The following is a 26135-nucleotide window of genomic DNA, read 5'->3' on the forward strand; positions in this document are numbered from 1 at the left end:
AGGATTTGATTTTTGCTTTTTTTGGTAATAAAGACTTTAGCATCACATTCTGCAAATGGGAAACTTTTGCTATCTCAGTCTTCCAGCATAGTATGTGCATGATTTTGTTGTTTTTAGGAACTGGCAGAATATTAAAGCACTAGATAGGTCTATAGGAGTGGGGGGGCTGAAACATGGAGAAGAAACTTGGGGGCTGTAGCATTCCATAGATCAAATGGTATCAAATACATCATTGTGCAGCCATTTGTTCCCAGTTCTATTGCATGCCACAAGCTACAAGCAACATGATAGCAGTTTCTAAATTTGTCCAAAAAGAAGAAGCCATTTGGACTTGTTGCAAAAGCTTAAAGATAGAGGACAGGAAAAAAAAGCCCCAAACAATAGAGTTAAGACCTGAACTATTTTGTAGACTTCCCTGGTAAAAAATAAACAATACCCTTTGCTACCAGATTAATTCCACAACTAATTGAGACAACTCAACCCAGCAGCTGTAAACAATGTCATAAGAGCACACCACTGGACTTGGCACAAGGCAGGACTACCTCAGCTGCCCTCCCTGGCACTGACAAAGTAGTTCAGTGAACATATATACATATATATATATATATATATATATATGCCAACAAGCAACAGATGTAAGATAGCCTTATTTTACCCACAGAAATTCAAAGACAAGAAAAGCTGGGGGTTTTTTTCAGTAAATTTAGGCAGACTGCTACAGGAACTCTAACCTATCCTTCTTCTTTGCTATTCAGTGATGAAAATGAACCACACATATCAACTGCATATAAGAATGCTCAGAAATGTCAAGAATTTCATAACTGCCCCTTAAAGGGGGGGAAATGAAAGCAGAAGAGGAAAAAAAAAAAAAAGAAGAAAAAAAGAAAGATAAAGCCACATGCAAACATAACTTGAAAAAGCCACATACAAATACAGATTCTAGAAGGGATGTTGATTAAGAAAACGTAGAAAAGTACAAGACCAAACCCAAGAATTGCAAAATGCACTGACCCTGTACAGCATCTCCTGAACCCATTACAGGAGCTCATTTCATTGTAAAATTTGAATCCCTGAATATATATCACCTCTAAATGACTGATGTGCAGAAGAAGAGGATGGAGATATCTTTACCTTCTCTGAAAGAACATTGTGTTGTTTCATGAAGACAAAGCTGTAGTTTTCAAACTACATTTTCCTTAAAATCTGCATATGTCAATAATCATCCTGAGTCTTTGAAGTTCTGGGTTTGGGTTTTATTTTTCCCACAACTAATTTTTTCTCATCTTTGAGCTAAACAGAAAACAGGGCCCCAGGAGTCCCGCACAGAGCTGAGCACCACAGCTGTGCTCTGAGATGAACCTCAGGCACTTAAAGGCTAGGCTGAAGCAGCACCTGACAGTTCACTTGAGAGAAGCCACTCCTTTTAATCAGACTGCCACTGCAGCACAACCTGCATAGCTATGAGAACAGCAAGGACACACTATTTTTCTGGCTTATCTTAAACACAACAACACTTTAAAAATACCTATCTTGTGCCCTTTCTTAGAGCCCATTGCCCCTGGGAAATCTAGAGGCTTGGTCAATAATACTGTCCACCATGCTCCCTCCTTGATGGATGGCATTGCAGAAGTGGAAACAATCAAACCAAATATCAGTTGCAATAGAATCAGGCATTAAATACACATTTTGGTGTATTTTGACCTCTTACATGACCTATTACGTTTTCAGTTGACACTTTTTCAATGATAAAGCCCTGCCTGGAGAGTGTTGCAGGGCCTGCTTAGCATTAGAGTGGATCAGCCCATCTCTAGGATAGGTTTTGACTGGGCTAAAAAAGGTACTGAAGAGAGCAAGCCATCTCCATGGCATCAATTCTGATGGCAGTGTGGTCAGCACTTAAAAACAGGGGAAACACTGCAAGTCTCATGATCAGGAAGAGTGTCTGACACCAGGTCTTTTTTAAGGCCAGCAAACCATTTGGATGAAACAGAGGAGGAAGGAGAGAATCAGGATCTGGGTAGAGAGGGAGGAGGAGGAGGGAATTCCATGAACAGTTGGACATGACAGGATATTTGATTTCAGTGTATGTTTTAGAAAAGGAATGGCATGCTTGAAGATGGCCACAGGTGTCACTCAAGCTGTGCTCTCAATATAGCCTTCCCCTTCCAGAGTATTCCCCATTGAGCTGCAGCAGTGATACAGCTGGATGAGTCTTGTCACCAAACTGACAGGCCAAGCTCTGCACTACAGGCACTCAAATGTCCCCATTTACTACAGAATATTTTCTGGGCACCATAGCTGGCTAACAATACCCTGTCTCACCTCAGATAGCCTAGATCAAAAAGGCACATTCCTAGGTCCAGCTGGAGACAATTCCCTTTTACCTGTGTGCCTATCCTAGAGGCAGATTTTATACAGAATGCTGGAGAAGTACAACTGTTGCCATATATGATGCTATTAGTGCTGTTTGGACAATGCCAACTAGGTACAAGTGTTTCATACTGATTATCTGGTTAGATTCTGTGTACATACACCATGGGGTAACAGCTATCAAGAACTAAAGGACTCATCTATTTAGCTGTGAACTAGGTCCTGTTTCTACTCTAATATGAGCTAAAATCTACAAAGCAATAGATAAGAAAAAGGTGGGAAAGAGGGGTGATTCATACACCAGAGAGGAACTGGCCTAATAACACTTTTAGGGGTCACAGTTGCACGCCCCAGAAACTGACAGCATGGAAGTAGGGAAATACTGCCACAGGGATTCAATGGCTTGGGTGGAAGAGCTGCATGCAAAAGATATCCTTAACCTTACTGAAGCCTCAAGGCTCTTAAATGTGCTATGCAAAAACAGCAACTAGGGGCCTTTTGATAGCCAAGTTAGGTCAGAAATCTGGCTGATGCCCCCGTTAGAAGCCAAGCATGTTCCCAGGTTCAACAATGATGAGGAGGATCTCTGCTACAGAGAGTTAAAAAAGAAAATCCACACACAGGCTATTTTCCAGGATGCCAGCCAAGTACAATGGAAAAGGTTGCTGGCTGTGCTCAGACAGCCTCACCTCATAGCAAAAGCCATCTCTGAGGCCAGCCCTCAGAGAGACAGGTGGTCTTTTGGCTAGAGCAGAGCACCAGCCTACATCAGGTGACACGATCTGCCTCCAGCTGTGTGAAGCTGGTCACCACCTTCATTCCTCTAAACAAGTCCTTAACTGAATGTAAGGAGGAGGGATGAAATGGGCAGGTGTCCTGCACCTACACATATTCAACATTGTATACATGGCTAGATGGAATAAAACGCAGCCAAAGACTGACAATCAAAATCCTACTTCAGTCCTTGTGTGTCATCCTGACTCATAAATGCCTGTGAACAGTTGTAAAACAAACTTCAACTCAGTTTGTCGTAACATTGTTATGTTGAAATTCATTTTCCCCTGAAATAGAGATGGTGATGCTCCTCATGCTGGCAGTCACAGTAATATCCACAGGAACTGAACTTACAGAGCAAATTTAAACTTCAACACCATCTTGCCCAGTCAAAAATTAATATGCTAAGAAAATAGTTTACATAAAGCTCACATATTCAGCTCATGTGAGACAACAATCTAGTTTTTGACAAAGCCGATGAAGAAAAATTCTAGCTTTAGAATTTCCATTCACTGCCTTTATTTAAGTACTGGAAAAAAGCCCATCAAGTTCTTTAAGAGGTGGTAAGATATTACAAAGTTCTGAATCAACTTTGTTAACTCAAATCTACCACGAAGAATTTCTCAGCAAATCTTTTTTTTTTTTTTTTCATGTGTATATGTCTGCTTGTTTATTTCCTCCCAATTTTTATTTTCAGAATTTGGGATTTCAGTAGCATCTAATGAGTGAACTGAGTATCAATAAAACACAGATTTTTACTCAAAGTATTTGAGAGTCATAAGATTCTCAGGCAAATGCTGTCAGACCCTATTCAGAGAAATCAAAGGAAAAAAGCTATAAATGAGTCTGCAAAAACATACCCTACTGCCCAAAACCTCAGTCCTCACGTTTCAGAGTAACTAGATGAACCCTGGTAAATTGTGGCTGTCTTCCGTAAGGCTCTCTGCAAGGGCACCCAAGAAGGCACTTGGGGATTTAGCCAGCTGCCCACTCCCACCCTTTGCACAACACAAAGCCTGATTTTCAGATGGCAAACTGATGGTGCTCACACATAATTAAAGAATAGGAAAAACAAAAAAGCTCCAGATATGATGATCACACTCTTGCCAGCAGGATATAAGTACCTTCTTTACTTTATATGAGGGTTTATCTAGAGACCCACAAGATAACATCTGGATCAAATTAGTGCAACAGGCACACTCCAGCTTCAAAAATCCTCCTTCGGAATCATTCTGCCAGCTCCTCCCCTTACTTCATGATCAGCTACTTTGGGAAAAAGGGTATATTTTCAGGTTTTCAGAAGCCACCTGGACCTACAGGATTTAACATCAAAAGGCATTTTTCTTGGTGCCTGGTTATCAAGTGTCTGCCATACAACTTTACACATTCTCTTTGCCATCAAGAGAAACCTGCACAAAGCTACCTTGTGCTAGAATCTCAAGTTTCTTCTCCTTTTCCACAAGAGACACTAGCTGCAAGCATTTTCCCAGGGTTCCAGCCAAAACTTTTATTCTGCTTACCTGTGTCCCCATTTGGGAGCCTATCCTCCACTTCTACCCACTGTCATAGTGCAAGTATTGTTCTGAGAAATGATTTCATGCCAACACACCCAAAGAGACTTGTATGATGTAGACCCTGTGCTTCAAAGACAGACAGATAAGGTTTCCTTTTTGATCAACACTTACCTTGTAAAAATAGGAATCTTACAAATGGCATCCTAAAACTTAAATATATAGCTTTCTGATTCCCTCAAGCTTTTATATCAGATAAACCAGCTCATGTTACAGTGATAGCACAAAACCAGATGCAAACCCCAAGCTTTTATCATAACAGTTAAAGGGACACCATGTCCTTTACAAATAGGCAATTTTTTTTTAAACTTGAAGGGTCTCCAAGGCATGAATGATTTCACCAAGATAAGCCAGAAGTTTCTCTTTTATCTGAAAGTGATACTATCACTTTGTTGTCCCTAGAGCTTTCCAAGCTGCAGAGAATCATGACATCACTTTGACTGCATGGTTGGTGTGCCTGAATGCACATTTAACATACACTTTCTCTTTAAGTCTCCCAGTTTCATTAAGAATCACCAGCTAGTAGGACCTGAGCTTATCGACAGCTGGCCTCAAGAATGGTTGGCATATTTTACAACTAAAGGGTTTTATGTTGAGACAGTGCTGTCCCTTCAACTGCATTGACCCTTCTGGATTGCAACAGGACTCGTACATGCTCAAAGAAGTCCTATGGGGTAAAAAAAGCAAAATAGCCAACTAGAGTTGTTTGGATTATTTTGCACGATATTCCTTTAGGGATCTTTTATTTTGTCAAATACCCACTACCTATGAACATTTAGCACATTAAGCTCAAAACATTATTCTGTTGTGGCTTATACCAGACATACCATTCAGACTCTAAATCACCCTACCTCCATGACACATAATTGATTTATTGCTTACCAATATTAAGTCAAATATATTATGGTTCCTAGTCAAATTTATTATGTACTCTTTATTATAGTGTAGTCTCCATTATTACAGAGAAATTAATTAATTTCTCACTTAACCACTATAAAAAAATTTACGCATCTATTTATAAATGTAAGAAACAGCCTTAGGCAGTTTTTACACCTCAAAGCTTGATCAAAATAGGAAAATGAAATTTGTAGGTTTTCAATATTAAGAATAAAGATCCCTACTTTAAATCTGCCACAAGATATACATTTTAGATGCCAGAGAGTTCCAAATGAATACTATTACATTATTATATTATAATAATGTGCATAGTGGGTATTAAATGAATAATTTCATTTTGACTTTTGATTCTAATTATGGAAGTTGCCTATGATGTTACTGAGATAAAGCAGATTTATAAAAGCATAGTGATAGCAAGCAGATTCACTACCAAGACAAACTGGCAAAATAAGCTTCCACAGCCTTTGTGACAGAAAAAATTTGATCTAATAGCCTTCACATGTTGAATTTCAGCCAGAAATTCAGACAACTTGAATACCAAGGAACAGATGATGCTACACAGTAGGACAGATGTTATGGGCTGGCCTCCCTAGCCCTCTCTCCTACCACATGTATTTTTAAAACCCCTAATGTATGAACTACTAATTCATTGTGACTTCTTACTACCAAAAAGTGACCAGAAACATGCGAAATGTTACATTCCAGTTGAAATGTATATAGCAAGCCAGAAAACTCGTGCTGGACAAACCCTTTTTAATTGTCTTTATCCAGGAAGGTGAAGACAGAAGATCTGCAATTCTAGACAGAAAAGTACTTATAAATTACAGCAGTTTATCATCTATTAGCAAGGGAAATAAGTCATTAGGGTTGTATCCTGATAGAATAAAAAAAAAAAATTTCCTAGCCAGGGGCATTTCAGCCCCACTTCTTCCCTGTTAGAACAGTCCCAAACCTTGGGATTCAACAGCACCCACCACGCTGCTCCTTCACTTTGGCTGGTGATAAGTTCAAAGCACACAATTCAGTGAGGTATGAGAGTAAGGGAAGTGAGAAGATAGGAGAAAAGGAAACTGCCTGAGAATGATTAAGAATAAAGAACTGGTATTAAAACAAGACAGATTTATTATGTCGCTTATATCACAGAAGACCAAGATTGAAAGCCTTAGAGACCAGCATTTCAGGCAAGGGCAGTGATATTTCCTTGCCTGTATAATTTGTATGTAGGCAGCAAAAGCAGGAAAGAATTGCAGGGAGTTGAAAAGACTATTTCAGCCAGCTACACACCTAATCTGAGATCTGAGTACTATCCTGGCTGATGCCACCGTACTCAGTGGTGTCACCAGTGCAATCAGTGATACCAAGATTCGATAGCTGATTACCAGTCACACACTGCTCATTTGCTCTAAGTGCCTGGCATCCCAGCACACAGAAGGGAGCCATAGCTGTGCCTCTATAATGCTACAGAATGCTAAGTACATGGCAAAGAATACAAGGTCTTAAGAGTCTCAAATTAGCATACAGTCTTGAATCAATTTCTCTGTACCACAATTTTGATACTTACAATGGAGGCATGAAATAAGGTTCATGTTTGCACAGAACTTTTTTGCAAAGATACTTTAGTGATGAGCAGCACAAAAGTCTGAGAAAATAATTCCATCCTTGGAATTTGGTTTGAACTGCAAACAAGAAAATGGCATAGGACTGCATGTTGAAGAGTAAGGAGAAAATGAAACACTGAATAGCTGTTCATTGAGAGCTGCGCTATTCATTCTGTGCACTAAAGAGATACTCAGGAGAAACACAGCAGTGACCACGTATTTAATATGCATGCCCATGAAGGGAAACTGAGCTTGCAGAGACAACACTATTGTGTTGTTTTAGCAGGCCTGACCTTGCAAATTTCATCACGTTCTCCAAGACTGAAGACAGAAACATACTACTGAGACAATTCTTATTTCACTTGCGTTTAGCTGTCTTCAGTGAGATCAGGCTGTGAGATGCTGGGTATTGTATGAAGGGGGTAAAAACCTGCCTATTTTCCAAAGGAGAATACAGCACACCTCTTGATAATTTAGCACTTTAAAGTTTGTACATGCAATTCAGTCTAAAAAAAGCTGCAAGCAAAGGTCAGGAGATGAAGTGCCAAAAGAGTGAACAGTCAGACAAAGTATATGTTCAAATGAAAAGCAGTAGTAAGAAAACAATTTTAAAAGGCCAGTGGAAGAAGGTTTGTTGCACACTCCTGAAGCCAAACAGTTTGCCTGTGCTCTAGTGGAGGCTAAACCTCCAGCATTAGCCCAGAAATATCCTACATAGACAGGAAAGCATCATTTGCATTAATATTCTCTTGTCTTCTTACAAGCTCTGCTGTTCATGGGGGTGTGAAGCTGGATTTGCTGGTGCTGTATACATGAAAGGTCTGTTGGTGCAGAAAGTAAGGTATTCTTGGAGGAATGCACAGAGCCTTCCTCAGCTCTCTGCAAAATTATACCAACCAACTTCTGTGGTATTGGAAACTATCATAATGGATTTTTAAAAAATCATGAATGTACTTAAAAATGCAAATAATTTTGTTTCTCTTTTGGATGTTGAAATTTATTTCTGCTACCCTAACTTGAAATCACAACAAAAGATAGAAAACTATTACCAAGTTACTCTTAGCACATTAAATTTCTAATGCAAAATTTTAAGTCTCCTGTAAAAATTTAGGTATATAATCTTTTGGTGACAACAACTACCAAAAAACCAGAAGGGTTCAGTCTATTTTATTCAGTTTAAAAACTTACCCTAAAATTAGAGTGCTAGAAAACAAAACTAGTAAACATCTGGACTCAATACAGAAAGGAGACATGATCACCAAGGGTGAAAATATACAAAATAGGTCTTTCAAGACACACAGTTATGAAATCTCCCAACTGGGAACTAAATAACGAGATCATCTTGAGCTATAATCTTCACTACAGTCTGGGCCACTTTCAAAGGCTATCAAATTCCAATCGGTATTTGTAGTACAAGTATTACAGAGTAATTACTGTAGTCTGCTTTATAAAAATGAAAATGGAAGCCAGCTGATGGACTTTAGGGCACCAATGGGTTTTGGCTTTGTAGGGCACTTTTTACTTTAACCGCAAAAACAACAAAGGTCCAGAAAGTTCTGTTCCACTTCCACTTCCAACAAGCTTAGCTGGATCATCTGATTGGTCTGCAATGTGACCCTAAACCTATCCTTGGGATAGCAAAGTACAACACAGTACAAAGAGAAGGAATGGGATTCAAATTATTAGGTTTTGAGAGAAAGATGGATACATAGATTGATTCTCTTGTTTAAAAAAAAAAAAAAGTACTTCTCAGTACTTGTCTAGTAAATCTTTCTGCTGATGATATTCAAAGAAGCAGGTAATTTTTGACAGTCTTGAGTTTTAAGATAAACTTTCTGATTACAGACATAATATAAGGAATTTTATACTTTTTCAGTACTATTTAACACTATTATGTCTTGCCAGAGACAGAATTCTGCTGTGCCGGTTCATACTCATGAACACACCTGCTTTTCCAAAGATTTTCAAAAATAAATTGGGCTGGTATTCAAAATCAGTAGTGTCATACACCAAAGTCAGTTAACTCTAAAAATATGACACACATCAGCTGAACAGTGCTAGAAATTTATCTCCAGTTGAAAGGGACATCAGTCCTTTTGCCCTTTTATTGAAGACTTTGCTCTTTTTAATAATAAAAAACACCTTTTTTTTTCCTTCCATGCCCGTGAGTGCTCTCACCAGAGGCATACCAAATTCATTCAATGCCCTCTGGTAGCAGGACAAATAGATAAGCCAAGGAAAAGGGTATAGATATGATAAAAATTAAGGGGTTATCACAATTCTTTCTAGAATGACATCAAACATTATAGATACAATGTGTGAGTAGGTGGCACTAGAGCTGAAATTGGATGCAAACCACGAAAGAGTAACACATAGGCTTAACATTATCTTCATTATGCAATAGATCCAAGGCCAGTAAGAAACATATTAGTAAAGAAACAGATGTTCTGAGAGCATGTAACCCAGACAGAGTTCTTCGTTTTACCTGCTTAGCAGTAAAGAAGCCTACAGAGCGAAACAGCTTCTCCATCCAGTCTGGACCAGTGCCAGGATAAACTAATCTACAGCTCCAAAAGAGAACTGATCCTTGATTTTAATTACAGGAGAATTGCTTATACATTGCCTTAAAACTGTAACTCTCAAAGCATAAGACAAGTTACAATCAGGTGACTGCCAAGGAGCAGAGAGATGAAAGAAATGGCCGTTCAAGCACCAAGTGTCCGCAAAACACAAAGCACTCTCCTCTAGCTTCACCCAGCTCAACTGTGCTGGCAAAAACCACTGCTGCCACCTCCTTGAGAGGTGAGGACATCAGGTTGAAGGGACACCACCTGTGCCACCAGCACTAGCAGAAGGAGGTAGCACCAGTGTCATCATCACCCCCATTACAAGCGCTCTCTTCCCAGGATCATGCTACCCATGGGACCAAATCTGGAAACTACAGTAATCATTTTCAGAGAGTGAACAATGCAAGCGAATGATGGCTGACCTTGTTACTCATGTGTCGCCCTGATTTTTAAGAGTTTTCTAAAGCCTTCTGAGTTTACATTCTTGTAAAGAACTTTCTCACACAACTTTCTGTAAGCAACCTATTGTTTTGCATTCTTTCATAGAGGCGGAGAAATTTGATGTACAGGTAGTTTGTCCAGTGTTGTTGGAGAGGTGGCACGTTCACCCTCCAATCCACTGGCACCTTTTGAGAACTATAAATGATTAGAGTCAGAGAAAATAAATTAGTCTCTTCATCGTGACCATAGCTGTAGTGCTTCGTTTTTCCTTGTGTCATCTAGTGACACTCATGGACTTCACTCAGCATTCAAGGAACAGTTGTATACAGAGTCCCAAGCTCACACATGGTACCTGTGTTACCTCAGGAAAAAGCAATTCTTATCAAAATCTGGCTCTTAAAGTTTTGGCTTGAAAATATTGCGGGGAAGGGAAACAGAGAGAAAAATGAGGGTAATTATAGTAAATTTTTATTCTTTGCTCACAGAGCAATTAAGCTGGAACTCCAAATAGGAAGAATGTAGGGCAAATTAAAATTTTTAAGCACTAGAATTTAATGGTCTGCCAAATGACAGCACACTCCCAGCAAAGAGTTCTGGCTGCAGAAAGCCCTTAATCCCAGTGAATAACTAACTGGGAATAATGTCAGCAAAACAGCTGTCAGGATGAAATGCTGTTCAAGTTGACTAGAGGAATAACTGCCTAGACCTGGAAACCAATATGTTCAGCCCAACCCCAAAGCAAAACCAGGAGCTCACACTACAGTTTAACTAAAACCTGCTTCCACCATCTTCTGTCTTAAAAACAGGGTTTATGCAGGACAAAGACAGAAGCAATAAAGGAAAGAAACAGTTGTTCTCTTCAGAAACAGAGCAGGGTCAATTTGGAATTCATTTGAGAGTTGAGTCCAAGTGTCTTCCAAAGAGATGATCTGGCAGTTTGGTATCTGTACTCATGCTTCTCACTTTCTACTGTTATAGAAGGGAATACTAAATGCAGAACTCCTGAAGACACAACTTCACAGAAACAATGTACCAGGAAATCTCTATTAAGCCCTGCTGAGCAACTCACTCTAGTCAGAATTGCTATCAAATATTTCCAGTAGAAAGAGCAACATCTTGCCTGCAACACGATCAGGGCTTGAGATCTCCACTCCAACCAGGACGTCCTGGGGAAAAGGGGATTTTACAGTGGATTAGACATGCCTGATCTAGCTTATATTCTCTGAAGTGCCTGTTACAGGGTGTGTTCTCTTGGAGCTCTTTATCCAGACTCTGCTAATTCTCATTTCTTCCCTTCTCTCAGCTAAATTTCCTAAATTTCTTTATTTTTGGGCAAGTTTAGAAGAAAAACCTTGAAGTTATATGCACCAGGATACAAAGATACAAGGGGCATGGACAACCAACTGCATGTCAACTACTCAAGTAATCTCACAATAACCATTATCCTAGGTAAAGATATTTTAAGCCCTTAAGGCACATGGGAGGCAGAGAGCTAGCAGAATCCATGCAACAAATTCATCAAGTGAGTGCCTTTTGCCACCCATATTTCTGTACATTAACAGATGGATTACTGGGCAGTCATTTACAGACAAAAAAATCCCCCAACATTGCCTACACATTAAGCAAGTAAAATGGTCCAAAGCCCTTCAGTCAAAAGCCATATTTTAAGTTAGATGGGCTGTTGATGAACTAAAAAAAAGGGCATTTTGTTTTACTAGTAAGAACAAAGTTGTAATTCTCCTAACTGGTTTTAGTTCAAATATTCTGTCATTGTACTGGGAGTGAAAGGGCTATAGTTACAACAGTCCCGAAATTCCCAAACGTGCTCTTTCCCTCCAACAGGCTCATTCGACTTCTGGCAGGAAGAAATCATGGCTCTGAGGAGTAGGACAAGTGCACAGGTCAACACACTTGGCTTCAAGCTCAGTCGTTTGCAAGACATTTTCATGGCAACCTATAAATGCAATTGGTCGTGGAAGTCTTGTCAGACAGAAGTTCTTTTTGCTTCATGACATTGTCCTAAGAAATTCTACTATGATACACCTCTGGACAACAAAGGACACAAGTCTACACATTAGAAGTGACCATCTGCCCCTGTCAGCAGCTTTCGACATTGTAGAAGAGCCATTTCTCTAACTTGCTTTTTCTTGAAGAAATAAAAGCTTATCATCAACAGAGTAGCAGCAAGAGTTTTTGACACATGGAAGCATCTCAACTTTGTTGACTCTATCACATCTACTTCACCAACCATTTACAGCTTTCATGCTGTTGCAGTTCTAAGTTTAAAGCATCCTCCTTCCCAGCAAACACAAAAATAGGAGCTTATGTTTTGCTCTCTTCATATGTTTTTTGTACAAGATGCTTATGTTTTCCCTCTCAATCCTAAAAGAAAACTTCTACCTGGCTGGAGCTGCATGCACTGAGAAATGTTCACTGCTCATAGTTAACACTGACAGTGCTTTCTCCATGAGCACATCTTCCAACAGCACCTATTTCCTGGGTGTACTGGACACCAGGTCAAGCCATGGGAAACCATTGCTTTGATGCTTCATATCGGAGCTCCTCGTCCTGTGCAAAGCCTGCCCCCACTGCTGCTTGTGCAAATCAGCACCTTCTAGTCACATAGCCCTGCACCCCAAGCATGCAATGATGGCATACTCCCCTTTCCCTACACAGAGACCCCCCACATGGTCTTCCTCCTCTTGGGAGATACCAAGAGACAATAAAAAAGCAGAAAACAAAAGCTTTCAACACAGTTTGAGATTGCACCACTTCCAGCAAGTCTGCTCTGGCTTTGATCTATTGATTTCAAGGTCCTTAATGTGGGAAGCTGAAATGCAAGTTTTTTCCACACAATTTATTTAAAAAAAAAAAAAAAAAAAAAGAAAATAAAAAAAGAAAACCCAGTGTGGCAATGGAGAACTAAGCATTGCACTGAAAAACTAACAAATATTGAGGGTGGATGTAAAACCCACAAATATCAGATCTGCCTATGACCAGAATATGCACTCAAGAGTCTTGGTTCAAATCCAAAAATAAAAAGTACAGAATCAAAGCTATTATTCAGCATTGCAACCTCAGAGACACTAGTGAACTACGATGAATGGAAATTATTGGATAAAATCCTGCAAGCACCGGTAGACAGTTTTTTATCATATCTTACTGGAATGTCACCCAGAGCTACCTCTGAATTTTCATTAAGTTGTCCCATAGCTATCCATAACTGCTTTGCTTACTTTCTCCCCTGAAGCTACTAACACAAAGCAAAATTAGTGAAAGGAATGAAGTTTAAAAGCATTTATTACTAAGATACATTTTTTAGATAAAAATAGGTGTCTTCTCCTGTTTAGGGTACTCCAAGAAGGTTCTCTCACCAATTGCAGTGCATCCTTCATAACCTGCATATCCTTCAAATCCAGTCCTACTACAGATCCACTTTGATGCTTATAGTTGGAGGGCACCCATAGCAAGTGAACATCTGCAAATCTAACTGAGGACTGCTTCCTGGGAGAAAATTATTATTGAATGATAAGGGAGGTAAAACTACTGCAACTTTACCAGCTTGATTTTTAACACCCTTTGCTCCCTTTATGCTCATCTCCTCACAGGACATATCTCACCCTTCACTGTGCTGTGCCAGTCTGAGAGTCTCTGGATGTCAGGAGCCACACTGCAACAGCTGCCTGTGCTGGAACCACCAGCTGGAACCACCACACAAGAGCAGTGGCCAGCACACAACCTCCACTCTGAGCAGTGGCTGCGCACCTGGGCTGTCCTGAGAGATGAGTGCAGACTGCCTACAGTCCCTACCACCAGCAGGAAGAAGTACCTGCCTTACCAGAAAGTGCCCTTCAGCCCAGCACCCTCAGCAGAGCAGTGACATGGGCAGAGTGGCTCTGGTCTGAGAGAAGAAGAAAACAAAGTCCCAGCAAGACTGAAGATCTGTATGTTCACAATTAAAATGTTTAGAGGGTACTTTTGCTTCCCATTGGGACAGGCAAGATGTTTCTAATAAAGGATCATTTGAGTCAAGTAAACTTTGTTGCTTTTTGGTTTTTTAACACGTTATTCCAAAACTGAAGGCCCCCTTGTTGAAATAAAAATTGAGTTTGGGAGAGGTAGGATATTAGGCTAAGGTTTTATATAATTTCTCTGAACTCAGGCAAGACTCACTTTTTTGACTTACTGATTATGACACCTTCTGTTCCTTGAAAGCATATTTTTTTTTGGAAAACAAATTATTTTCTTTCCTATCTTTAACTGATCCAAACACTGTCAGATGACAGACACTGCACATGCATACTCCTAAATCCATAGCTTCCTTTTTCCAAACCACAACTTCGAAAAACAACTCTTCAGAATCAGGAAAAGGACAAACAGGAAAAAATACTTACGTAGTTATTCTCTTTTTTTTTTTTTTTTTTTTTTTTTTTTTTTTTTTTTTTTCCTGTTTAGATTATATAGTTACATTTATGCCTCTGGACTGAAAAAATTTCCAAAGTTGTTTTTGTTGCAGCTATGTATGTGAGTTAGCCCACTGAAATGAATCACAACAATCGCACAGAAACAAAGCCAAGGCATTCATGGCTGAACATCCTGGCACACTGGGCATCCCTGCCTGCACCAGCCTGACAGAGACAAGGCAGCCACTTCTGCCTCTTCTCATCCCTCTCCCTTTCCCAAACACAGTCAGAAAATGCTCACTGACAAGTAGCAGACTTCAGCTAACACACCATGACTCTTTTTAAAATGGAAAAAAAGAAAATGGAAAACAAAGCAAAATTGCCATCAAAGGCATGAAGTTCATATTCAAACCCAGGAATTCAGTGAAAAAAATGGGGAGGATGACTTCAGTGCTTTTCCTCAGACAGAAGCTTCCCTTCTCTGATAGCAGACTTAAAAAAAAATCTCTTACTTAAGAATTTTCTAGATTAAGTAATTTTCTAGATTAGTAAAGTAGACATTTGGACAAAGAATTTTCAGTATTTGTGGAAGTAGAATTGAAACGGAGTGTCCAATACACTGACATCATATATAAAATTTGCACAAGAAATTAAATCATCATGAGTTCCATAATTTCCTTGAATATTTATATGCAGGTGAAGACTAAAGTTAGAGTTTTGGATCTGGGAGTTGCATTTGCTTTAAGACACGTAGCGAGACCTCTAACCTCCACTAGAGCCACAGTCTGCTGTCACACGACAGCATAACTTTGTGCATTTAATGAAGAACAGTGCTGGCAAAGCTCCACAAAGAGATTTTTAACTTCAACCCCCTGTCCTCTGTAGCCAGGCAGTGCTCCCACTTGAAATCTGTTATTTATGGGTATCAGCCTCTGCTTTTGCAAAAGCAAGGTTGTGCTTCTCAAGTAAGACCAACAGTTAAAATTCTTTGTGCTAGTCTGTGACCTGATGCCGAGCTACAAATTCCTTTGAGTTTTCTGGCCTTCTGGTTTTAGTGGAAGGATAACTCAGAGCTTTTTCCTGCCACTCTGGAAATGCAAAGGTCCCAGAGTGGAAGACCATACTTTTCTTCATCCTCGGTTCAAAACTTCTCCTTCTAAGAGTCCCTTCCCATGTGTAGGAATCCAGATGATGCAGTCCTATCAAGCATTATCAATATATTATGTAAAGCCCTTGACCTGCATTTTTGCTATAGGTACGTATCAGAACTAAAATAATTTTTTTGACCTCTTACGTGTTAATCTTTCCATAGATTTTCCTTCCTGATTGTCGATGAGAAAAACCTGAGACACAGCAATGTCTGAGGAAGTGCAGGTAACAGCTTAATTTATTTTTTAAATGATACTGTGATCCACCCAGACATTTGATTGCTCCCAATTGCATCACTCTACAGAGATCTAGCAACACCAAGAGGAAAGGAAACCAGAGGGAATGTATTTACAGTATCAGGATGAGGTCTCCTGGGTTTTGTATATTACATAGAGTATGTGCAGCCACTTTCCATATAGCTTATAGATAACTGAAGGGCTGGGATTCATCTGAAGACTGTGGAAAAGTCAAATGGAAGTAGAGAGAATTTGGATGTTAGAACAGCATAAGGAAAAAGCCGTCACAGAGAACTTTACCTTTGATGTTCTTCCTGAAACTCACAGTGGGATCAGATCACACACTGCAAAAAATCCCTGTCTTATTTCCATCATGAACCAGGGATCATCCAGAACACTCTGTGAAGGAGCAATTAATGAAGAGCATTTCTCTCTTACCTTACTCATCCATCCATTCAGAGCAGAATTAAAGAATTGCTTCCCCTGCTTTCACCATGCTGCTCCTTAGCCTGTGAAGTGCTCTGTGAATCACTGACAATGATGCCAAAGCCAAGAAGCCACAGCAGAATTATTTTTCATAATCTTAGCTTGTCAAAGTTGATTTCAAAATCAAGCTGTCTTTGGTAGTAGGCATGAGACCTCTAAACAGCCGAAACCAGCAAAATAGGGCTTCTCTTCAAATGAGCAAACGAAGATTTTCTTCTCGTCATCAATCAAAAATTCACTAGACTACTTCAAGTCAATTTTAACATCAGATGCAAGCTCTGTTATTAACTCTGTTGTTAAGATAGACATTTTTCTAGGGTAAGGATTGCTGGCAATAATTATCATATACACATACAATTAAAGAAAAACTCTAGTTAACAGTAGCAGGTTATACTGGAACTGAGCAGAGGGACCATCAAGGTAAAGGATTCTTATAAACAACTAATACCACAAACAAAAAGCCTCTTAAGGATTTAGTACCTAAAGTCTCACAAATTAAGCCTGCATGTCATCTTCTCAAGATCTGGAAAGGAAGGCAAATTTAAATTCCTTAATGGTCAATTATAGCAGTGCACAACGAATCAAATGATAACAAAACAAAACAAAACAAAACAAAAATTCAAGCCAAGCCAATGAAATTAGTAATTTTCACAGTTTTCTATAATAAAACAGGTTTAGCAAAAATAGTTAGATTAGAAGCCAAACATATTTCACACTGCCTTGAAGAGTTTCTACAAAGAAAACTCAGTAGCATACCCTGAAGATGCCAGCCATAGGAGTTTTGCTTTTCTATAAAGAAGGATCTTGCTTATTTAAACAAGCTCTTCACTACAATAACACAAATGGCCTATAAAGTAGCATTAAAAATAAGTGATGCTTATTCACCCTCGGTCGAGCAGTTATAGATGTACAGAATAACCAGGTTGGTAGGGACATCAGAAGGTCTCTAGTCCAACCTCCTGCTATGTGCAAGTTCAGCTCTTGGGTCTGACCAGGCCATTCCCAGCTTTGTCCAGACAGGAATGAGGCATTCCAGGGATGGTGTTCTCCCAGCACCTCTGGTCAACCTGCACCCATGTTCAGCTAGCTCAAGGTGAAGAAACTTCTCCCTATATCAAGCCATAATCTTTCCTATTTTAATTTATGACAAGTATCTGATTTTCCTGTCACATACCTCTGTGAAGTGCCTGAATCTGTCTTCTCAAAAACCTGCTCACAGGAGCAGGGATGCTGCTGCCATGCCCACACAAAGCCACCTCTCCTGAAGAAGCCCAGTTCCCCCACCCTCTCATGACAAGTGTCCCAGCCCAGTTCAGCCTGGGGGCTCCCTGCTCCATATCCTCCAGCTTATCAATGCCCCTCCCATACTCTGGGCTCCAAAACTGGATGCAGTATTCCAAGAGTGGCCTAGCAAGTGCCAAACAGGAGCAAACAACCACATCCATCACTACCAGCTCCAGAAGATCATGAAGGGGTAGCCTCTCCTGCTGCCAGAACACTGCAGGCTTGTGCCGAGCCTGTGTTTTCCCTCAGATTCCCCCAGTGCTTTCCATCAGAGCTGCTGCCCCAGCAGTCAGTCCCCATCCTGTCCCAGGTACAGGAATTACATTGATGCTGTTTATTTTAAGCTGTGGTACATTACTGTTCTTCACATTCTGTCTCAAGGACACAGGCCACAGCCCTTTCACCCATGACAGTATTTAACATAGCTGGGAGAAGTTTCAGCTATTAATTTTAATGTCATGTTCCTGCTGCCATGGTATCTGTTGTACTCATTGTGATCTAAGGGCCTGAGTGAGGCAAGACTTCCTTCTTTAAGTGATAATATTGGAAGGAGAAGAGAAGGAGAAGGAGAAGGAGAAGGAGAAGGAGAAGGAGAAGGAGAAGGAGAAGGAGAAGGAGAAGGAGAAGGAGAAGGAGAAGGAGAAGGAGAAGGAGGAGAAGGAGAAGGAGAAGGAGAAGGAGAAGGAGAAGGAGAAGGAGAAGGAGAAGGAGGAGAAGGAGAAGGAGAAGGAGAAGGAGAAGGAGAAGGAGAAGGAGAAGGAGAAGGAGAAGGAGAAGGAGAAGGAGAAGGAGAAGGAGAAGGAGAAGGAGAAGGAGAAGGAGAAGGAGAAGGAGAAGGAGAAGGAGAAGGAGAAGGAGGAGAAGGAGAAGGAGAAGGAGAAGGAGAAGGAGAAGGAGAAGGAGAAGGAGAAGGAGAAGGAGAAGGAGAAGGAGAAGGAGAAGGAGAAGGAGAAGGAGAAGGAGAAGGAGAAGGAGAAGGAGAAGGAGAAGGAGAAGGAGAAGGAGAAGGAGAAGGAGAAGGAGAAGGAGAAGGAGAAGGAGAAGGAGAAGGAGAAGGAGAAGGAGAAGGAGAAGGAGAAGGAGAAGGAGAAGGAGAAGGAGAAGGAGAAGGAGAAGGAGAAGGAGAAGGAGAAGGAGAAGGAGAAGGAGAAGGAGAAGGAGAAGGGAAAGCTTAGATCTTCATGGCATGCATGCAGCTGTCCTTTTAAGTGACACTTTCACCCCATAAATGTCTTTTTCATTAGAAAATTGTTCTTCTTGGAATGTTTGCAGAAAAAGAATGCACAGAATTTTTCATCCATGGATGAAAAGCTCCTAGACTGCTAGATTTTCCAAACAAAAGATGCAGTTTTTAAAACCTGATAAGCCAAAACATTTTAGAAGCTAGAAAATCCTCCTGTATCAACCTACTATTTAAACTACATACTTGGAAAAGATTTCACCTTCCTTTCTAGAGGACCAAAGTTTGCCTTAAAAAAAATAATTAAAAAAAATGTAACTACTAGCAGAACAAGCCCAGTGACATTACATAGCTCTGCTAACTGGTCTCCACCACTAACTGCATAATGGCATCCCAGACTGGTGTGAAGGTCAGATCTTTTACCTTTTACTTTAAACTTCAGTACTTAAAGTAGAAATTAATTCAGGTTTGAGACTATTAAGAGTTCAGCCCTGCTTTTCCTGACATTATCCCTTCAACAATAGTATTGTTGTTCTGATTATTTTCACCTCTGTGCCAAGCACTACTTGTAACATGGCTTAAACATCTCATGATGAAGGAACTGGGTTCATGTATACAGCACAGGAGGTCGGCTGCCAGGTAACTGAAGAGGAAAATATTTCTAGAAGGTGGTAGTGTGACAGGGTCAGAGAGTTTGGGTGGGTTCTTCCACCCCTATTAAATCAATTTAGCTCTCATTCCACCAAATGACTAACTGAGCCAGAATGAAGAGCATCCCATCTGTCCTGCCTGCAGTCCCTAAACGCTGCCCAGGAGGAGATGTAGAGATAGCAGTGAAGAATTCCTCTCCAAGTCCAGTCACTGTAACCACAGTAAAGGTATCCTGCATTCACATACACCTAGGGCCTGATATCAGCCACATACCTTCTGATTCTTCATTGCTACCTTACAAACACTGTGGGAAGGATTCTTCTGGCCTACACTTCAGCTTGTCCACATATCAGGCTACTTGTCTAACACATTTGCATAGGTTTCTTCTAGTCTGAGAATACACTTGCTCACTTTAATAAATTAATTCCCAATATATTATATAAAGTATATAGGTAAGACTTTCCAGCAGAAGAAAAAGAGCTAAAAAGAAAGAAAAGCTAAAGGCTGAGAAATTTGACCTGTAAACACTGCCTGGAGGTTCATTCAACAGCCACTCTACAATATTTCATTAATAAAAAGATTCAGTTTTAGAGCTTGGTGTAACATTCTACACTTAAATGGTAGCACTGAAATACTCTTATAAAGTAGTTAAATTGAATTCTCTGGAAATGCTTGCTAGAGAAGATGTCTGTTGGATTTAATGCATTCCTATCCAAATAATGGCATGACTGTAGTGGCACCCAAAGGTCCCAGTTTGACTGTAGGCACCACCGTTCTAGGAACTGTGTCAATGTTCAAAGGAGCTGGTGTCCCTGTTTAAGGATCTTAGAATCAGCTTCACAGAAGAATAGATATCTACACATGTTTGGAAATAGAAACACTCCTGCAGGATGCAGGTCACTTGTATACTCAGTGAATCAGTCAGCTTCCCCCATCACAAAAGAGTTTTATCTCTGATGTTCCTCAGAGGTCATACTGCATTCCGAAGATCACATAAACAAACTTGCATATTACTCAAGTTCCAGGACGCTGCTGCAGATACTCCAAGTCTTTCACCATCAGAAAATATTTGCTCAATGAAGTACTTTCAACTCCTTTTAAGCTACATTTTTGCAGTGGGAACTTCCTCTCTGGCTGAGACAGACACCCTATAGAAACCTTGTTTCTAGACTCCAGGCTCAAGCAAATCACATGAAGTTTATTTGCCTGAGTCACTTCCCTGAATTCATGCCTCTCACACTCTTCCATCGAGAAGGTAGTGAAGGAGCGGCCTACCTATTCTGCTGTATGTTGTGGCACATCCAGAGGCACTAGGGAATGCACATGGTCCTACTGCGTCTCCTAGAAGCAGCACCACTGTTACCAATTTAAAACACCACCTTAAATACAAAAATCTAAGAGGTGTTTTTGCTAGAAGGCAAAAAGAAGACAAAAAACACCCAACAAACTTCTCTGGCTGGCAAATTTCTCCATAACACAAGAATTCTCATGGGAAATGTATATAGGAAAAAAGCAACAGATTATTGGAAGTTGATGGGGTTTAGCTTACACACATCTATAGGGAATGATAAAGTCAAGCACTGGTCACAATGGACAGAAAAACATGACCTGTTTATTATTGTCATACAACTATGAAGGAAGTATTCTTATCAGCTGGCAAAGTTTCTAAGGAATACAAATCTATGGAAAAACCATCCCTAATTGAACCAAGTCTTAGCAATGAGGAGAGAGCATATTAATGAGGCAAGGCTAGGAGTCACGATGAGGAGATAACAATACCCTTAGGAGTTACACCAGTATTAAATGTGACTTTATTACCGTATTATTCTCCTGTGAGTCTTTACAGCAAGAATAACTCTGTTTATACAGATGTTCTTTCCACCACCAGCTATTCCAGATTAAACATACATACAGAGAACCTTGATATTTTAATATTACAGGCCATTAGATTAAATTAGATTTGTTATTTTGCTATAGCATGCCACTAGGCTTTACAAGGTTGATATATTCTTTCAGTGAAACCAAGACGCATTAATTGAAATGAGATACCACACCTTTAATAATGCAGACTGATGTAGCTCTCTCACAGGATTTTTCATTCAGTGCCTTTATTTTAATTCCTCTGAGTGCTACTAATAAGGTGCATTTTATCGTTAAGAGGGCATTCTTCACTTAAGTAGTACATACCGAGCTAAACTAAAATAATAGACTAGTTTGCTGTTACAAGGGGGATGCACAGTTGATATTTATGCAAAATTAAGCAAGCCTGAACTCTGGTTTCCTACCCAAAGGTATCCACCAAAACTTCAGTGTAATTTAGACCACCCTACACTGCAGCATCCAAAATAAAGTAATGCTGGCAGAGAAAAAGGAAGACCATCTCTGGTGAAAGGTGACAGACCCAAGGAGTAAAAACAAGATCCCTAAGATCTCTGGAGCAGTGGAACAGAAGTTCCTTGATCCTTGTAGAACTAAACATTCATAACTTAATGTCTTGGCTGCCCATCTGCAAGAAGAGGAGAAGCCTCTCTTTCCAGTCCCATCACAGGAGAAATGTACTGCAGACCATGGGGTGGATTTCTGCAGCCTTACAACAATAGTGACAGCACTCACACGAAGATTTAAACCAGATGAGAATCGAACAGGCAAATCACACAACTTAATCGTTAGAAATAAAAATGCACAGTTAGCTGATAGAGTTTCAATCTGTCCATTTCTACTTTAATTTCCTTGCATGGCACTATTTTACAGCCTAAGATAGGTTTTAAGCTGTCTTATACTGGTAACATGCTCACTAGCTTGTCTGCTCCATTCTACAGGTTCAGTAGCCTTCCTTGCAATTATAACAATTTCTTTTTTTTCATTTGAGAGAGATGTAATTTTAAATGGTCAGAAGGGAGTCGGAAGACACAACACACTGGACAATTCCTAACATCTCTAGGCTGGAGAATAAACTGGTGAGAGACAAGTACAGAGCCAGCTGAAGCAGATGGACTTAGTAGCCAGACACAGCACGACCCCCATTTCTGCTTTTCACACAAATTGATAGGGCTTGGCACACTGAATGTTGAGACCTTATAATTTCCTATTTTTTAAATTTTATTTCTTTTTAAGACTGAGCTTGCTTTTCAATAACTTTGCACTAGCATGTCAAGTTCTGCATAATTCAATCAGTTCAAACCATCCAGATTGAGAAGGGTGAATGCTGACCAGATTTTTGGAAGAGGTAATAACCCTCATGCTCCAGAGAGTAAGCCAAACTGGGATTAAAAGGAAATACGATGTGTTAGGCAAATTAAGCCACATTTGCTTCACTGACAGCTTCTTCCTTCTTTCTCTTAGTGGGAGCATCAACTCCAGGCATTGCTGGAAAGGCAGATGCTTCCCTCTCACACCACAGCTGTGGCAATGCTCCAGGCTCCTGACACATTCCCCTCAGGCAAAGGGACAGTTGCAAAATTAACAGTACATTACAGTTCTGTCATTCAGGCATCAAGCAGATGATGCTTTAAAAATTGGAGGAAGCACAAGAAGTTATTGACAAGCTTCCCCTGTACACACTGAGCTCTTGGACTTGCATGGAGGACAAAGATCTTAAAGAGCTCTCTTGCTCTGCTCACCAGGGCCTGCATAGCACAAGAAACAGGCATGAGACCTCCTGCCACAGTGAACTGTGGAATAAACTGCCCAAGAGAGAAGTTTCTGCCTGACCCACAAGGTTCTGTTCTAATACAGGAAGACTTATAGTCCCTTAATTATTATCGTGCCTGGAGTGGCTGATGACAGCTTTGTTATCTACAGAGAACTGCTTCACCATTGAGTTCTTGGCTCCATTAGCAGTCAGCAGGACTCAGGGTCACAAGGTATTTTTATAGCATATGTACGATGGAGTCATGTGCCTCTCTCCCCTGGTCCTCTGTCATAAAGCAGACTATACAAAAACTGCTGTATTCATCTTCCCAAGACAAATGGTGTTTAGGGCACTTCAGTTTTCCAAGCTGCATGTTCACTCCTCTTTGGCACAAAAGCCCTTCTTTTCACATTCATCATGGTTCCTCTCCCTCTGGTCCTACACCAGCCAGATTCACATTATGTCAGGGCCAATTCCCTGAAGACTGACACAGCATTACTTTTCCAATTGATACTGGAGTAAAACATCACAGTCTGAAATTCACAGGGCTTCACAGAATCTGAAAGTCACAACGATTTTTACAACCTTTTGCCTAGTCACTTTCAGAAAAGAGAATCCACTGAGGCTTTCTAAAAGCTGCAGATTAAATTCAAAGCCCACAGCTGAAGGGAGCAGCTACCCTGGTATCTGGGCTTATGCCACCTTCAAGCATGTTCTGTACCGGAAATCAGATGGAGAGCTATTTTCAGCGTCTCTATTGGCATATGCCAAAATATTTAACTATTAAATTTGACCCACCACCTGCTCATCTTTCCGTTTTACGGCGCGAGCAAACAGCAAGCACATCTATTTTTTCTGCCCTGCTTTAACAGCCAAACTAAATATCTCTCCTCGGTCGGCTGAGAGACGGGAACAGGGGCAGCAGGGGTGTCCCCGGCCTCGCAGCGGTGACGGCCCGCCCCTCCGCGCACTGCGGAGCGCTACCTGCGCGGCAGCCACCGCCACCCGGGGCCGCGGGGAGCCGGCGGGGCGCGGGGCTGGACCTTGCCCGGCGAGGCGGGGGCCCCTCGCCGCCCCCGGGAGCCCCGGGGGGACGGGGAAGCATCCGCGTCCGCTCCACAGCTCCGCGCACCTGCCCGGCTCGTGTTTACAGCCGTCCCGTTCATCCCAACGCCGGGGGCGGGGAGGGGAAATGCGATTAACAGATTAAGTTTGGAAGCGACGGAAGGGGGGCGGGGGCCCATCCAAAGGCGCGCACCCTGCGCGGCGGCTGAGCGGTGGCTCGGTCGGCCCCGGCTGCTTTCTCCGCGGCGAGGAAAGCTCGGGAGAGAGGCGGGGAGGCCGGGATAGAGATCAGCGTGGAATAAAACGCCCACAGTCCCCGGGGAGACAGCGACCGTGGGGGGAGGGAAGGACACCGGGTAGTCCCGCGGGGCGTCCCCGATGGGGTCAGGCGCCTGCACCCCAGCCATCCCGCGGGCTTACCTCGATCCATTTCTGAGCCTCGGTGAAGGCCAGCTCAGGCTGGGGGGGCTCGGCAGGAGGCTGAACCTCTCCCAGCTCCAACCCAGGACTGGCCATCTGCAGGGCCCCGGCGCGCCGCGGCTGCGGCGAGGGAGAAGCCAGGCACCGAGTCGCCAGCCCGGGGTGAGCCGCGGCCGCAGCGAGGGGACGCCGGAGGCCGCTGCCTGTCTGTCCCTGCCTCTCCCTGCTCGCAGCCGCCGGGGCGGGAGCCGGGGGCGGCGGCGCTCCGCAGCCCGGCTGGCTGCAGCTCGCCTGCGGTAACCTCTCTCCGCCGGTGCCCCGTCCGCCCGCCCGCCCTGCCGGCTCGGTCCTCCCTCGGCTGCCGCCCCGCCCGCCCCGCCGGCGGAGCGGAGCTTCGCTGCGCTGTCCTGAGCTGCCAGCTAAAAATAAAACAGACGGGCGAAGCCGCTTTGCCTTCAGCCCATGCAAATGCCCGCGCCGCCGCCTCCCCTCCGCGAGCATCGCATCGCGGGCGGCGCTGCGACCGGGGGGAGGGTGGGCGGGGGACTCGGGCACCCCGCGTGGGGGACGGGGACGGGGATGGCAAGGCACTCCCTGCTTAGGGGAGAGCCGCTACCCTCAGCCCGCTGCTCCCGGGGAGGGAGGACTCGATGGCAAGGCTCCCCCTGCTTTGGGGGCAACCAGTCCCCCACCGCTCTCGGAGGGCGCCGAGCCGCACACGGTGAATTGCTGTTTGCGGCTGCTGCCTTAAACACCTCATTAATCGAGGTTGCTACGCGGAGCACCCGAGAATCTCCATGACCGCCGCGGGGAAAGCGCTCTGCTCCTCGCCCGTCCCTCACCCACCTGCCTGAGGGCCGGGGGCTTCTGCACCGGGAGCGGAGCACGGCAGGTGCCTCTGACGGCACTGCGGAACATCTCGGGCTGCTGAGGGGCGACACTGGCCTTGCGAGAACGCGAGAGGGTCAGCACAGGGCTGGGCTGCGTTAGTCTTCCTTGAGAAGCAGAGCAGGCATCAAGGTGTGCTTAAAAATATATACCATGGGTGAATACTTCCCGTTTTTGTCTTTATGCAGAGGAAGAAATCCAACTCTGTCCTGCAGAGACTTGCATGCCTAACTTACATGGTGTGAGTAGTCCTAGATCAAGCAGATGCTTTTTAGCCTAAGGTTAAGTATAGAAGTTTCTAGAAACAGAAGGATTTTTTTTTTTCACCAGGCCTTTTAAAAGACAAATCCTAAAAATCTCCTCTCATGAGCGTTCAAAATATGAGCCAAAGTTATTTGCTTATATTCATGAAAGCATAGAAGGGTTATCTGTTATCTGGAAATGCAGGTGTGCAAACTTTAACCCCTACTACTAAAGTGTTTTTGAAAGGGGTCATAACTGGCCACTTCTTCAGCTTGTGATAG

General features: G+C 42.2%; 1 protein-coding gene across 1 annotated transcript in view; it reads right to left on the minus strand.

Moving 5' to 3' along the window:
• Positions 1–25148, minus strand: part of LIMCH1 (LIM and calponin homology domains 1) — a 172900-nt gene extending 147752 nt beyond the window's left edge. The window contains 1 exon segment of the mRNA XM_053976123.1: positions 24724–25148. Coding sequence (XP_053832098.1) covers positions 24724–24819 — 96 coding nt within the window. The 5' untranslated portion in view covers positions 24820–25148.
• Positions 25149–26135: the final 987 nt, after the last annotated feature.

Source organism: Vidua macroura, chromosome 4, assembly GCF_024509145.1.
Source record: "Vidua macroura isolate BioBank_ID:100142 chromosome 4, ASM2450914v1, whole genome shotgun sequence".
In the NCBI taxonomy this organism is placed as follows: Eukaryota; Metazoa; Chordata; class Aves; order Passeriformes; family Viduidae; genus Vidua; species Vidua macroura.